Genomic DNA, 14,208 nt, shown 5'->3' with positions numbered 1-14,208 from the left:
CAACAGGCCTAGCAGAGGACAGGAGTGAAGCACGAGATGAAAAGGCAGGAGGGGGAGGACTCAGTGATTGAGGGGTGGGATCATCTGTTCCTCCCAGGCAGAAGAGAAGGTTCTTATCTAGAGAAACTGAATACTCTCAGAAATCTAAGGACACAAATATCTGGGGTCTTCAATAAAAGCACCAGACAACTCCCAATAGGAAAGCTCTGTGGTCAAACATGTCCTATTCATACAAACACAGCTTGTGATCAGACGCTTAGGGCTCCACATTAGGTACCGACAACCAGAGGCTAACAGACTACCAGAGACAGTCTCTACATGAAAGAGAGGTAACAAGAAAGAACTCCAGAAAGAAAGAGAAACAATGCAGGGAACGAAAATCTACTTTATAAAAAAGTTAAAAAAAAAAAAAAAAAGCCAAGAGCTAGATGTTGTAAAAACAATAACAACAAACAGATGAAAATGATCAAAGAGTGAGTTGGGGAGAGGAGACACACACACACATCTTTTTTCTTTTTTTTTTTGAGACAGAGTCTCGCTCTGTCACCTAGGCTGGAGTGCAGTGGCGTGATCTTGGCTCACGGCAACCTCCGCCTCCTGGGTTCAAGCGATTCTCCTGCCTCAGCTTCCTGAGTAGCTGGGACTACAGGCTCGCGCCACTATGCCTGGCTAATTTTTTTGGATTTTTAGTAGAGGCAGGGTTTCACCATGTTGGCCAGGCTGGTCTCAAACTCCTGATCTCAAGTGATCCTCCCGCCTTAGCTTCCCAAAGTGCTGAGATTACAGGCATGAGTCACTGCACCTGGCCCCCACACACATTTTTAACAGAAAGACTGGAAGATGAAGTTAAAAATATCTCCCAGAAAGTAAAAACACAGAGATAGAAGACAGATTTTGAGGCTCTTTTCAAGCACTCCAGTCTCTGCTTGAGGATTCCAGAATGAAGATTTTTAAGTTAAAAAAGACAATTTTCCAGAACTGAAAGACAAAAATCTACATATTAAAAGGGTCCAATGAGCACCAAGAACAACGAATGAAGACTAACCCTTGGCACCTCAATGGGTAATTTCTAAAAACCAAGGATAAACTTCCAGAAAGAAAAAAAAGTTACATACTTAAGCTACTTACATGGTTGTTATACTCCAGTCTCTGACATTACCAGTATCTGAAAACCTTTCATGATCCAAGTTTGAGCTTCTCATTCTTTAACCAACTTCTCCTACCTTCCTGCTCACTCAATCTAGTATTCCAATAACTGTCGGAACTTACCAGGATCTGTAACCCACTGACCCCACCCCTTCACAGGGTCAGTCTTCCTCAAGTTCTTACTTCCTAGTTATATCCCTAGTTTCATTGTGATCACTCCCTGGGGGCTCCATATCAACGCTCCTTTGTCCTTTCACTATATTCATGTGGCAAAACCCCAACCTCTGCAAATGCCATGCCTGCAGCTGGGCAACTGAATGTGGCTGGAGAGTAACGCACCACCATGCTGACTCTTTCCACTTTAAATCCTTGGTCACCAACCTCAGGGAAGCCTTAAGGCTGCCTGGCAGTTCTACATTTCTCTAGTCCATTGACTCTCCTGCTTATCTGACAATTATTTTAACCTACTCACATGTCTAATATATCTCCTCCTCTTAGCAGATCAGTTTGCTTTCCATTTTACTGAAAAAATAGTTTGCACTCAGCAGAGAATTTCTACAAGCTCCTCCTACCATAAGGATCTTCTCACCTGTACTGATGCCAGCACCCTCTGCTTTCCTCCTATTTCTTTATTTTCTTTCTTTATTTTTTGAGACAGAGTTTTGCTCCTGTTGCCCAGGCTGTAGTGCAGTGGTGCGATCTCGGCTCACCACAACCTCCACCTCCCGGGTTCAAGCAATTCGCCTGCCTCAGCTTCCTGAATAGCTGGGATTATAGGTGCATGCCACCATGCCCAGCTAATTTTTGTATTTTTAGTAGAGATGGGGTTTCACCATGTTGGGCAAGCTGGTCTTGAACTCCTGACCTCAGGTGATCCACCTGCCTCAGCCTCCCAAAGTGCAGGGATTACAGGCGTGATGCGCCTGGCCTGCTTTCCTCCATTTCTATAGAAGAACTGTCCATGTTATCCAAAGGCCAATGCCTCCACCATCCCCTCACCTATTCCAACATCTCCTCAACAGCACCACTTTCCTCCTTTCTATTAGATTATCCCCAATAGTAGAGAAATATTTGACATTTTGTCTATCTTCTAAAACATACCTTGGCCTAATGTCTCCCTGTAGTTACCATCCCACTTATCTGTGCCTAGAAAGAGCTACCTTGCTGTCTCTAATTTATACTCACTGACTCTCTCTTGAGCTAATACATTATATTATATGTGTGAGTACTGCAAGATATCTGAAAGATAAGCTAGAACATTTTGGACGATTAGCAGTAACACATAAAACCTAAGACAGTTTACAGAAAAAGAAGTAACTATTTAGACAAAGCTTTAAAATTATATAAGAAAATAAATGACCATCGCCAAAACTCAACAATACTTACACAGTCTTAATTTAATACGCCAAATATATCATTGCAATAGAAAAGCCAGGGAAAGAAATGTAGATATGGAAGTGGGAAGTGGAAGTCAATGATGTTTAAAATAATAAATTTGGAGAAAGCTATTAGAGTATCAGAAGAAAGAGCTTAAAAAAGTGGGGGCCTTTGAGTAATAATGCTGAGGAAAAAGAGATAAGAAAAGAAACTTCTGATTGTCATTAGAACTTTTTTTTTTGAGACAGAGTCTTGCTCTGTCGCCCAGGCTGGAGTGCAGTGGCGCGATCTCCACTCACTGCAAGCTCTGCCTCCTGGGTTTACGCCTTTCTCCTGCCTCAGCCTCCCGAGTAGCTGGGACTACAGGCGCCCACCACCACACCCGGCTAATTTTTTGTGTTTTTAGTAGAGACGGGTTTCACCGAGTCAGCCAGGATGGTCTCGATCTCCTGACCTTGTAATCTGCCCGCCTCAGCCTCCCAAAGTGCTGGGATTACAGGCGTGAGCCACTGTGCGTGGCCAGAACTTTTCAGTATATTTGACTTGTCAAGCTATGTGCATGCATTACTTTAGGAAAATAATTTTTTAACAATAAATAACTCCAATAAAGCACAAATAACTGAAACAAGTGAGTTCTGTAGTTCATGTGAGGGGAAAAGTCTCTGGGAGGCTATGAAAATTAGTAGGGGGAAAATAATGAACTTGAAAGAAAACTGTGGTGTAAAACAGGCAATATTTCACACCAAAATAACTATAAGCTATGAAAAGTTGGTCAAAAGTAAGACAGCAGATGCAACTAACATCCCCAAATTCATAGTAAATATGGGATAGATGCTTCCAGGACAATATGGATAATGGGTAGCACTTCCATTTAAGAGCTAAATCAGATGAATTTCACAACTGGTACATGTATTTTAAAAATATATAAAATGAGCATTTTGATGTCCATTTTTTTACTTTTTTTTTTTTGAGACGGAGTCTCGCTCTGTTGCCTGGGCTGGAGTGCAGTGGCCAGATCTCAGCTCACTGCAAGCTCCGCCTCCCGGGTTCACGCCATTCTCCTGCCTCAACCTCCGGAGTAGCTGGGACTACAGGTGCCCGCCACCACGCCCAGCTAATTTTTTGTGTTTTTAGTAGAGACGGGGTTTCACCGTGTTAGCCAGGATGGTCTCGATCTCCTGACCTGGTGATCCACCTGCCTCGGACCCCCCAAAGGGCTGGAATTACAGGCGTGAGCCACCGCGCCCGGCCTACAAAACTGTTTTTTAAGTCATGGGACAAATCTTCACGAAGACATGAAACCCAAATGTAATAAAGAAAAAGATTAAATGATTTTGCTACAAAAATACTTAAAAACTTCCCTCAAACAAGACATCATAAACAGTTAAAAGAAGCAATCTAGGGAAAGATATTCAAAACCTATATTAACAGACATATCAGACAGATGACTGAAACATAAAGGGCTTAACTTCACTAAGATTAAAAAAAAAGAAAAATGAATAAAGGATATAAACAGGAAACTTGTTTTATTTTTATTTATTTTAGACAGTGTCCTCTGTTGCCCAGGCTGGAATACAGTGGTACAATCATAGCGCAATGCAGCCTTGTACTCCTGGGCTCAAGTGATCCTCCTGCCTTGGCCTCCCAAAGCACTAGGAATACAGGCATGAGCTACTGTGGGGGGCCAGGGAACTTGCTTCAAAAAGAAATTATGAATGACAAAAACATATAAAAAGATCATAAATCTAAGTTGTGAAAAGGGAAAAAGCAACTTCTGGCTTTTACTACACCCTTTTTTTGTCCATAAGTGCTATGGTTTGAATGAACATCCCCTTCCAAACTCATGTTGAAATGTAATTGCTATTGCAGCAGTACTAAGACACGGAGCCCTGGAGAGGCAATCAGACTGCAAGGGCTCTGCCCTCTTTTCTTCCTTTCTCCTCCTCTTCTCTTTCCTCCCCGCTGCTCCCCACCCTTTGCCCTTCCATCACGCCCTTCATGTATCAAGAAGGCCCTGGCCAGATGCAGCCCCTGGATCTTGGACTTCCCAGCCTCCACAACTGTAAGAAATAAATTTCTTATCTTTATAAATTACCTAGTCTCTGGTATTGTGTTACAGCAGCAAAAACAGACTAAGACATTCAGATAGACAAAAATTATCTACAGTGTAGAAGCATGTAGGAAAATGAACACTCATTCATTTTGGTAGGATAATAAAGTAGGTACATCACTTTTTATTCAAAACCAATTTAGTAGTATCTATTACAATGTCAAATATTCATCCACTTTGACCTAGGACTTCCATTTCTAGGAATTATCCTACAGAAACACTTAACAAGGACACACAATGCTAAAGAATGTCCACTGCAGATCCATTCGTAACAACAAAAACTTAGAAGCAACCCTAATGCCCACTGCCAGGAAATAAACTATGGCACCACCATACCCAGGGAGGCTATGCTGCCTTTAAACTAATATGTCGGATCTATGAGTACTAAGACCCAGACACGGTCAAGGTACATTACTAAGTAAAAAAAAACTATCATCATGTCCCATATAAGTCCCTTTTCGTTAAATTTTTTTTAAAGTTAATGTTTATATAGAAAACTCTGGGAATATATACCAAACTGCTGAAAGTGATTGTCTTTGAAGAGACAAATTTCAAGGAACTTACTTTCTACATAATTAATTTCTATAATGTTTACATTTTATGTCATATCTACAATAGGCAAAAAAAAAAAAAAAAAAAGAGTAAAATGATTTTGTTCAAAAGTGTTTTCTTTTTTTTTAAGTTCTGGGATACATGTCAGAACGTGCAGGTTTGTCACACAGGTATACATGTGCCATGGTGGTTTGCTGCACCCATCAAACAATCATCTACATTAGGTATTTCTACTAATGCCATCCCTCCCCTTGCCCCTCACCCCCTGACAGGTCCTGGTGTGTGATGTTCCCCTCCCTGTGTCTACGTGTTCTCACTGTTCAACTCCCACCTATGAGTGAGAACTTGTTCAAAGTTTTAAAAAAACTGAGAAAATTTTTACATTAAACCACTCTGCTAGTCATATTCAAGCATTTCTAGAGAAAGAACCTACTAGAAGTAAACACCACAGGCCAGACTCCAGACAATGTTAGTTAGGTAAGGTAAATGGGAGAGGGTGTGTCTGTCCCAATGCTCTCTTAGCCCACCATCTCTGCCCACGTAAGGAAGCTGGCAAGTAGCCACCTGGAACTGGTGGGAACTAAGAAACTCAGAGGTCTGGTTCCTTATCTCAAGAAAGCTTTAATCAAGGACAACAAGGACAGCTCCGCCCACACAAGCTGTTTACAGATTCCAAAAGCAGTCTACGGCAGCTCAACAACAAGGAGTCTTAACTAAAAATCCACAAGGATTTTATCACTAAAATTGATGAACTGTCAAGACGCAAATCTCTGGCAACAGTCTTTTAAAATTCCAGTTAGCATAGTCCAGTGCTTCCCAATCTTTTCCAAGTCTCAGCACACACAGGAAATGAGAATATTTACAGGTCACACTGCTTCAAATAGAGGATGCTTGCTGACAGATGACGGATCCGGGGCTCATGCTCTTGCAGCCCCAGTCCTGGTGGGCTGCAGGCATGAATGCTATGCCATATGTGTCACAATCTTGGCACATCTATCAGGAGGGTCCTGCACAGGGAGAGTATTTGCTTTAAAAGCTTCCATCAAGTATTACTACATTCAGGCCAGGCATAGTGACTCACACCTGTAATCCCAGCACTCTGGGAGGCCAAAGTGGGTGGTTCACCTGACGTCAGGAGTTTGAGACCAGCCTGGCCAACATGGTGAAACCCCCTCTCTACTAAAAATACAAAAAATCAGTTGGGTGTGGTGGCAGGTGCCTGAAATCCCAGCTACTCGGGAGGCTAAGGCAGGAGAATAGCTTGAACCCAGGAGGCAGGAGGTTGCAGTAAGTCAAGATCACGCCACTGCATTCCAGCCTGGGCAACAGAGTGAGATTCTGTTGCCACCCGCCCCCCGCCAAAAAACAGTATTATTACATTCATTTAACAAATATTTATTAAGTACCTAACAGGCTCCAAGCACTGTGTTAAGTTCTGTCATCTTCCGCTACAGACTGGAGATAGCCTGCAGACTAGAGCAGGAGACAGACAAACGAGCAATTCCAATACAATGTAAATTGTGCTGTATAAGGGGAGTATCGGGATTTTTATGGAATCCCATGCCTGGGGAAAGGGTATTTGTCAATGATTATGTCTCAGAAATGTTCCCTAAACAGAAGAGTAAAGAGTACTTCAGGTACAGGAAACAATAGGCGCAGAGACTTAAATGCAAGAAACTATATCAAAGGTTGGGCATGCTAGCTCACACCTGTAATCCCAGCATTTGGGGAGGCTGAGGTGGGCAGATCACTAGGTCAAGAGGTTCAGACCATCCTGGCCAACACGGTGAAGCCCTGTCTCTACTAAAAATACAAAAATTAGATGGGCATGGTGGCACACACCTGTAGTCCCAGCTACTCAGGAGGCTGAGGCAGGAGAACTGCTTGAACCCAGGAGCGGAGGTTGCAGTGAGCTGAGATCACAACATTGCACTCCAGCCTGGCAACAGAGCAAGACTCCGTCTCAAAAAAAAAAAAAAAAAAAAAAAAAAGCAGCAAAACAGGCTCTGTACCATACAAATAGAACAATAGGAGGGAGTTAGTTTTGTGGTTCTAATGCATGTATTTTTTGATTAATAGGAATAGGAACTAGCAAAGTCATTTCACCAAGGTTAGGAAAGTATGTGCCTTCCTACACAATAACTGACTAAACGTACGCTATGAGAAAAGTAAATTAAGAAAATTCTTGAAGATAAATTTGTAAATATTGACAATACTATTGATTAGCAAGTAACATCAGCTCATACAAATTAAGTGTATTCCTGAAGTTAAAGACAATTTTTACTGTGGTGGCAGATATTTGCTACTGAAAAAGAACAAAACATTACCTATTTTTAAAGGTAAAGATTATTTAAACCCTCTATGATATTTCCAACATTTAAAGTAATGGGAAAGCAAAAGAACTCCCAGACCGGCGCAGTGGTTCACGCCTGTAATCCTAGCACTTTGGGAGGCCGAGGCAGGCAGATCATGAGATGAGGAGATCGAGACCATCCTGGCTAACACAGTGAAACCCCGTTTCTACTAAAAATACAAAAAATTAGCCGGGCATGGTGGTGGGTGCCTGTAGTCCCAGCTACTCAGGAGGCTGAGGCAGGAGAATGGCGTGAACCCGGGAGATGGAGCTGGCAATGAGCCAAGACTGCACCACGGCACTCCTGCCTGGGCGACAGAGAGAGACTCCATCTCAAAAACAAACAAACAAACAAACAAAACAAACAAAAAACTCCCAGACACCTAATATATGTTTCATGTTCTTTTGAGAAAGCTTAATTAGGCTAGGCGTGGGGGCTCATGCCTATAATTCCAGCACTTTGGGAGGCTGAGGCTGGCGGATCACCTGAGGTCAGGAGGTCGAGGCTTTAGCGAGCCATGACTGCGCTACTGCACTCCAGCCCAGGTGACAGGGCAAGGCCCTGTCTTGAAAATAAAATAGTCCGGGAGCAGTGGCTCATGCCTGTAATCATGGCACTTTGGGAGGCCAAGACGGGCAGATCACGAGGTCAGGAGTTCAAGACCAGGCTGATCAACATGGTGAAACCCCGTTTCTACTAAAAATAAAAATAAAATAAAAATTCAGCCTGGTGTGGTGGGGTGCGCCTGTAATCCCAGCTACTCAGGAGGCTGAGTCAAGAGAATCGCTTGAACCTGGGAGACGGAGGGTGCAGTGAGCTGAGACCATGTCACTGTACTCCAGGCCTGGGCTACTGCGCAAGACTCCATCCCAACCCCCACCCTCCCACCACCAAAAAAAAGGAAACAGCTTAATTAGTCAGGCATGGTGGCTCATGCCTGTAATCCCAACACTCGGGGAGGTCGAGGGAGGAGGACTGCTTGAGCTCAGAAGTTCAAGACCAGCCTGGACAACATGGTGAGAACCCTGTCTCTACAAAAAAATTTTAAAAAAATTAGCCGTGTGTGGCAGTGCATGCCTGTAGTCTCAGCTACTCGGGAGGCTGAGGTGGGAGAATTGCCTGACCCCAGGAGGTCAAGGCTATAGTGAGCCATGATTGCACCACTGCACTCCAGCCCGGGTGACAGGGTATGGCCCTGTCTTAAAACAAAATAGGCCAGGCGCAGTGGCTCATGCCTGTAATCCCAGCACTTTGGGAGACCAAGGCGGGCGGATCATGAGGTCAGGAGTTGGAGACCAGCCTGACCAACATGGTGAAACCCCGTCTCTACTAAAAATACAAAAAAAAAAAAAAAAAAAAAATTAGCCTGGCGTGGTGGTGTGTGCCTGTAATCCCAGATATTCGGGAGGCTGAGGCAAGAGAATCACTTGAACCTGGAAGGCGGAGGTTGCAGTGAGCCGAGATTGTATCACTGCACTCCAGCCTAGGTGACAGAGTGAGACTCTGTCTCAAAAAAACAAAAACAAAAACAAAAACAAAAAAACGAGTTCAGGAGATCGAGACCATCCTGGCTAACACGGTGAAACCCCGTCTCTACTAAAAATACAAAAATTAGCCCGGTGAGGTGGCGGGCGCCTGTAGTCCCAGCTACTTAGGAGGCTGAGGCAGGAGAATGGCGTGAACCCGGAGGCGGAGCTTACAGTGAGCTGAGATTGCGCCACCGCACTCCAGCCTGGGCGACAGAGCGAGACTCCATCTCAAAAATAAATAAATAAACAAATAAAAACAAAACAAATAAATAGCTTACTTAGCTTAGAAATAAGGCCAAATATATCTATATTCTTTTCTCTCTCTTACATAGAAATAAACAGAGCAACTGTCATAACAGAAATAAGCGTAACTGGTATTTACCTCTCTGCCTGTAAGGATATGTCTTGCCAATTTTACTTTTGCAAAATTCCCCTTGCCGATTGTTTTCAAAAGTCTGTAGTTTCCGATGTGAGGTTGTTCGTCTGCACAGGAAGCTATAGAGTTTCTACACCGAGCTCCTGAGCGGCTGGTACGAGAGGTAACTTCTTGACGCCCATCTCCATGTGACGTGTGCTGCAATACAGCATACACAAAGATAAGGAAACGAGAGAACACAGAGTGCTTGCCAAGTTCTAAGAGCTTCTAGTTGAAGAAACAACATTCCTACTTTAATTTTAAGTATCTAGCACTTCAAAGGAATTTAACCACATAATATAAATTTGAGGAAAATGAGAATTCTGAGACAAAAAATACCAAGTGTTGAAGTTCAATTGGGTGTTCAGGAATAAATTAGATATTTTGCATACGTGGCTGCCATATATAATAGGAGTAAAAGGGCTGCCTTCGGGTTATACAGTGCTTAACTTTTCCATATGCTAGTAAGTGCACCTGCACACCTGTGCCTCACTACAGCCCGTGCAGCAAGGGAAAAGCTAATGTCACCATTCACCAGATAAGGGTACAGCCACATAACTGTTCAGGGGGAAATCTATAGAGAATCTGAATTCCCAATTTCCTTCTACACTACACTGCTAACAGTAATTCAAAACAATGTGCTTTACAGAAATAGCTAGATTGTGTGGCCCTTAATAGATGGCCACTGTTGAATAGATGAATAAAGTACTCAATATGTCTCTACTCTATGAAATATTCAGGCCCGAGAATTACACCTCTGTGTACGCACTGTGTACACAGCTGTATGCGCAGGCATCCTGCTACTACTGCTCCCTTGGCCCCCACACACAAAGGATTAGATGTCCTAATCCCTTCCCCATTGTGGCTGTTAACTCCTGCCCGAGGGAGGCTTCTCATTCCACACGCACTCACAGCCACTTTCTACCCCCTTTATATGTTTCTCTTTTCCAACTTTTTATCCAGGAAAATATCCTGTCTTTCTCTATGTATCTATTCATCAAAACAAGCCTAATTTAACTAATAAACTGCTTTGCAATACACTCAAGTCAAAGAAAATGAAACTCGGGTGTTTTAAAGTGAAAGTAAGCTTTAAAACTTCTGCCATCTACCTCTGAATTTCTCAAAAGATGTCCTTTTCAGAATTTCCACATTAATCTCCATCTACTTCTTCACTATTTCTCTAATATTTTTACATTCACATACCAGGTTTGGGGATAGGCTCTTGTATATTTTACTCAACTATCACATAATACAGCATCATAACAACAATTTCTATGTTTTTACTGCAAATGTCTATTTTAGATAAAACAGGCTTTTTATGACCTCGCTACAAATGTAGGCAACTTGTAAACATTGTTCCTATAACAAAAATTATTCTAATTTCCATATTAGAACTTTGGGAAAATAGTCCATTTATAAATATGGAGTTGATAAAAGAAAAGACTAAAATGATAATAAAGCTTTGATACTAAGGCTTTAATACAAAAACAGGTAGATTTTGTTGTGCACAAGATGCATGCTATTGTAACTGCAGTCTAGTTTTTTTTTTTTTTTTGAGACGGAGTCTCGCCCTGTCACCCAGACTAGAGTGCAGTGGCGCGATCTCGGCTCACTGCAAGCTCCGCCTCCCAGGTTCACGCCATTCTCCTGCCTCAGCCTCCCAAGTAGCTGGGACAACAGGCGCCCGCCGCCATGCCCGGCTAATTTTTTGTATTTTTAATAGAGACGAGGTTTCACCGTGTTTGCCAGGATGGTCTCGGTCTCTTGACCTCGTGATCCGCCCACCTCGGCCTCCCAAAGTGCTGGGATTACAGGCGTGAGCCACCCCACGCGGTCTGCAGTCTAGTTTTAAAAGAAGCTGGGTGACCATGTTTACGTTTATTTCTACATGATTTTAATTACACTAGAATTTAAGTTTCATGAAAACAAAAACAGGAATTTATTATTCCTTATATAATAGCAGTTGGTACAAAACTGGTACTCAATAAATATTAGAATGGCTGAATAAATGATATAAAGCTAACCGCTATAGTGTTCAGAAGATTAAAAATAAGGGAAATTTCTCTTTTTTATCTTCTGAATTTCTTCATTCATTCATTGAATATTTACTGAGTGAGCTACACACACACACACCAGGCACTACTTATGGTGTGGGAAAAAGCAGTGCATAAAGCAGTCCATGTCCCCATGAAGTATGTATCAAGTGGTTTTACTATCTGTGCAAAGAAAATATATTCATTGAAATTAAACTACTGGCCAAAATTTTCATTAAAAAAGCTTTTGCAATGTAAACATTCATTTTCAAATTTATATGTTTCATAAATTCAACTTTCATGTGTGAAAGCTGATCATACTAATTGGGTCATTCTATTCATACTCAACTAAATCAGAGTTGAGGGCCAGGGGATGGGGGCAGGGTGGGGGTGGGGGATTATAACATTGCTCCAAGATTATAATTCTCTGGAAGCCTGACTGCTGAAACTGCCTATTGTAACCTGAAACCAGTTTATCTAATGGCTACTGAAACAACTTATTGCTGCCTCTAAGACCAGTATTACCCACCACTGTCCCTCACCAATCAGGGCTTGCCACCTCCTCAAAACTTTACTAGCGCCAATGACCTGTCTTTCAAAATATGTAACACTTCTCTTTATAAAACCTCCATCCTTTACTTTGCTCTTCATACGTACTGAAGACCACCCTGTGGTCTGTGTGTGTGCCCCAAATTGCAATTCTTGCGTCCCAAATAAAATATTTTAACTTCAGAGATTCATCTCTATGTTTTATTTGACTTTGACGTGTGTGTTTTCTATAATGAGGCAAATTGGTGAAATAATAATTTTCATGCAAACCAACTGCCTTCTATTTAATGTAAAATAGAAATATTAGAAAAATCTTGTTTTTTTTTTTTTTTGAGATGGAGTCTCACTCTGTCACCAGGCTGGATGCAGTGCAATGGCACGGTCTTGGCTCACTGCAACCTCCACCTTCCAGATTCAAGCAATTCTCCTGCCTCAGCCTCACGAGTAGCTGGGACTACAGGTGCACACCACCATACCCGGTTAATTTTTGTATTTTTAGTAGAGACAGGGTTTCACTATGTTGGCTAGGCTGGTATCGAACTCCTGACCTTAAGTGATCTGCCCACCTTGGCCTCCCAAAGTGCTGGGATTACAGGCATGAGCCACAGTGCTCGGCCAGGAAAATCTTAAGATTCATAGGCATCCAATGTTCCTATCTTTGCTTACTCACCAACGTGCTTGTAATAAAATACTAACTCCTCAGCACTTCATCCACTAGCAATGTAACCTTCACAAGGGCAGACTTTTTGTGTTTTGTTCATTATCAGATATTACCCAAACCTGAAACAGTGCCTAACACATGGTAGATATGCAATACATTTTTGCTGAATGTTAAACACATAGTAGATATGCAATACATTTTTGCTGAATGTTAAACGAATTCAAGGCCCACTCATCTCTTCTCCCTCTCCCACTACATCATCCAGTATACTCTAGCTTTGATTCAGTCAGTGTTGTTCCCTCCATTTGAATGTCCTTTCTTCTCTTCATACCTAAGGAAAACCTACTAATTCTATTGTGTTTGTATCATCTGTCACCATCTTCATGAAGCCTTCTATGACTCTCCCTGCATCTCATCAGAACTTCTTACTTCTCCTTACTGGGATCCCAATGTACTTTGCTTGTATCTCACTCTATTATGCTACTTTTTTTTTGTAGACAATACTATTATTCACCACACTGGCTTTTTTACATCTGAGTTCCCGGAGGACTGCACTCCCTTCCCTTGAGGTTAGGCACAGACAGCCATGTGACTAAGTTGAACACCTCCTGTGAGTGAAAATGAATGCCATTCCCATGCTGAAGCATTTAGTTACCCGTGCTTAACTCTCCAGCCCTGTGTTTTGCTCTCCTGACCCTAAGCATTGCCCTAAAATGGATGGCCACAAGACCAAACCAGCCTGGACATGGAGATCAGTTTCCATGGAGCCAATGAGCCCTCAAGTAGACTTGGTGTGAGCAAAAGTTTTTTATTGTGTTAAATCATGAGGATTTTGGTGGCATGTATTACCACAGCATAACCCAGCCTAACCTAAAACACGCTCATGCACATCAACAGTCATAACAGAAAGCAGAAAGAAACTTGTATTTCCTCACACAACAGACTGACAGATCTGATGCTTGTTAGGGTTAAACTTAATTCAATGTTTCCTGACAAAGTTCTTAAATTAAAAAATTTAAGAGTTAACTTTTAAAACGTTCCCTCGAAACAGAAGCAAATTAAATTGTCTTTTGCTTTCATTTGCCCTTCATTGTATTTTCCCAAGAATCTATTACTGACCCTAAGAAAAAGTTCCCTATACTTATACCACAGCACTCAATACCAACTTTAAACATTTAAACAAATAATTCTGAATTCTTGTACTGTTACTTATTTCATATACGTATTTTTTTCTTCCTAAGGAGCCAATAAACAACCTGCATACATACACACACACACACACACACACACACACACACACAAATGTTATATAATTATTTGATAACCACTTGATTTTTTTTTTTTTTTTGAGATGGAGTCTCGCTCTGTCACCCAGGCTGGAGTGCACTGGCCGGATCTCAGCTCACTGCAAGCTCCGCCTCCCGGGTTTACGCCATTCTCCTGCCTCAGCCTCCCCAGTAGCTGGGACTACAGGCGCCCGCC

At 42.2% G+C, this 14,208-nt stretch overlaps 1 protein-coding gene across 11 annotated transcripts in view; it reads right to left on the bottom strand.

The window, feature by feature from the left end:
- MARK3 (microtubule affinity regulating kinase 3) overlaps positions 1–14,208 on the bottom strand; it is a 119,204-nt gene that overhangs the window by 90,147 nt on the left and 14,849 nt on the right. For 8 of the 11 annotated variants that reach the window (XR_004057236.1, XM_010353603.1, XM_010353606.1 and 5 more), the window contains exon 2: positions 9,451–9,642. The exons of 1 other annotated variant lie outside the window; for it this stretch is intronic. Coding sequence is in view for 7 of the 10 variants with exons in the window: in XM_010353603.1 (XP_010351905.1) it covers positions 9,451–9,642 (192 nt within the window). In the remaining 3 variants the exon portion in view is untranslated. Of the gene's footprint in view, positions 1–9,450; positions 9,643–14,208 lie in introns of those variants that run through there. 2 more of the 11 variants (XM_030930070.1, XM_030930069.1) reach the window with 2 other exon arrangements.

Source organism: Rhinopithecus roxellana, chromosome 5 (genome assembly GCF_007565055.1).
Source record: "Rhinopithecus roxellana isolate Shanxi Qingling chromosome 5, ASM756505v1, whole genome shotgun sequence".
Lineage (NCBI taxonomy): Eukaryota > Metazoa > Chordata > Mammalia > Primates > Cercopithecidae > Rhinopithecus > Rhinopithecus roxellana.
The sequence above is the reverse complement of the archived record's forward strand: the minus strand, read 5'-3'. Positions and strand labels throughout refer to the sequence as shown.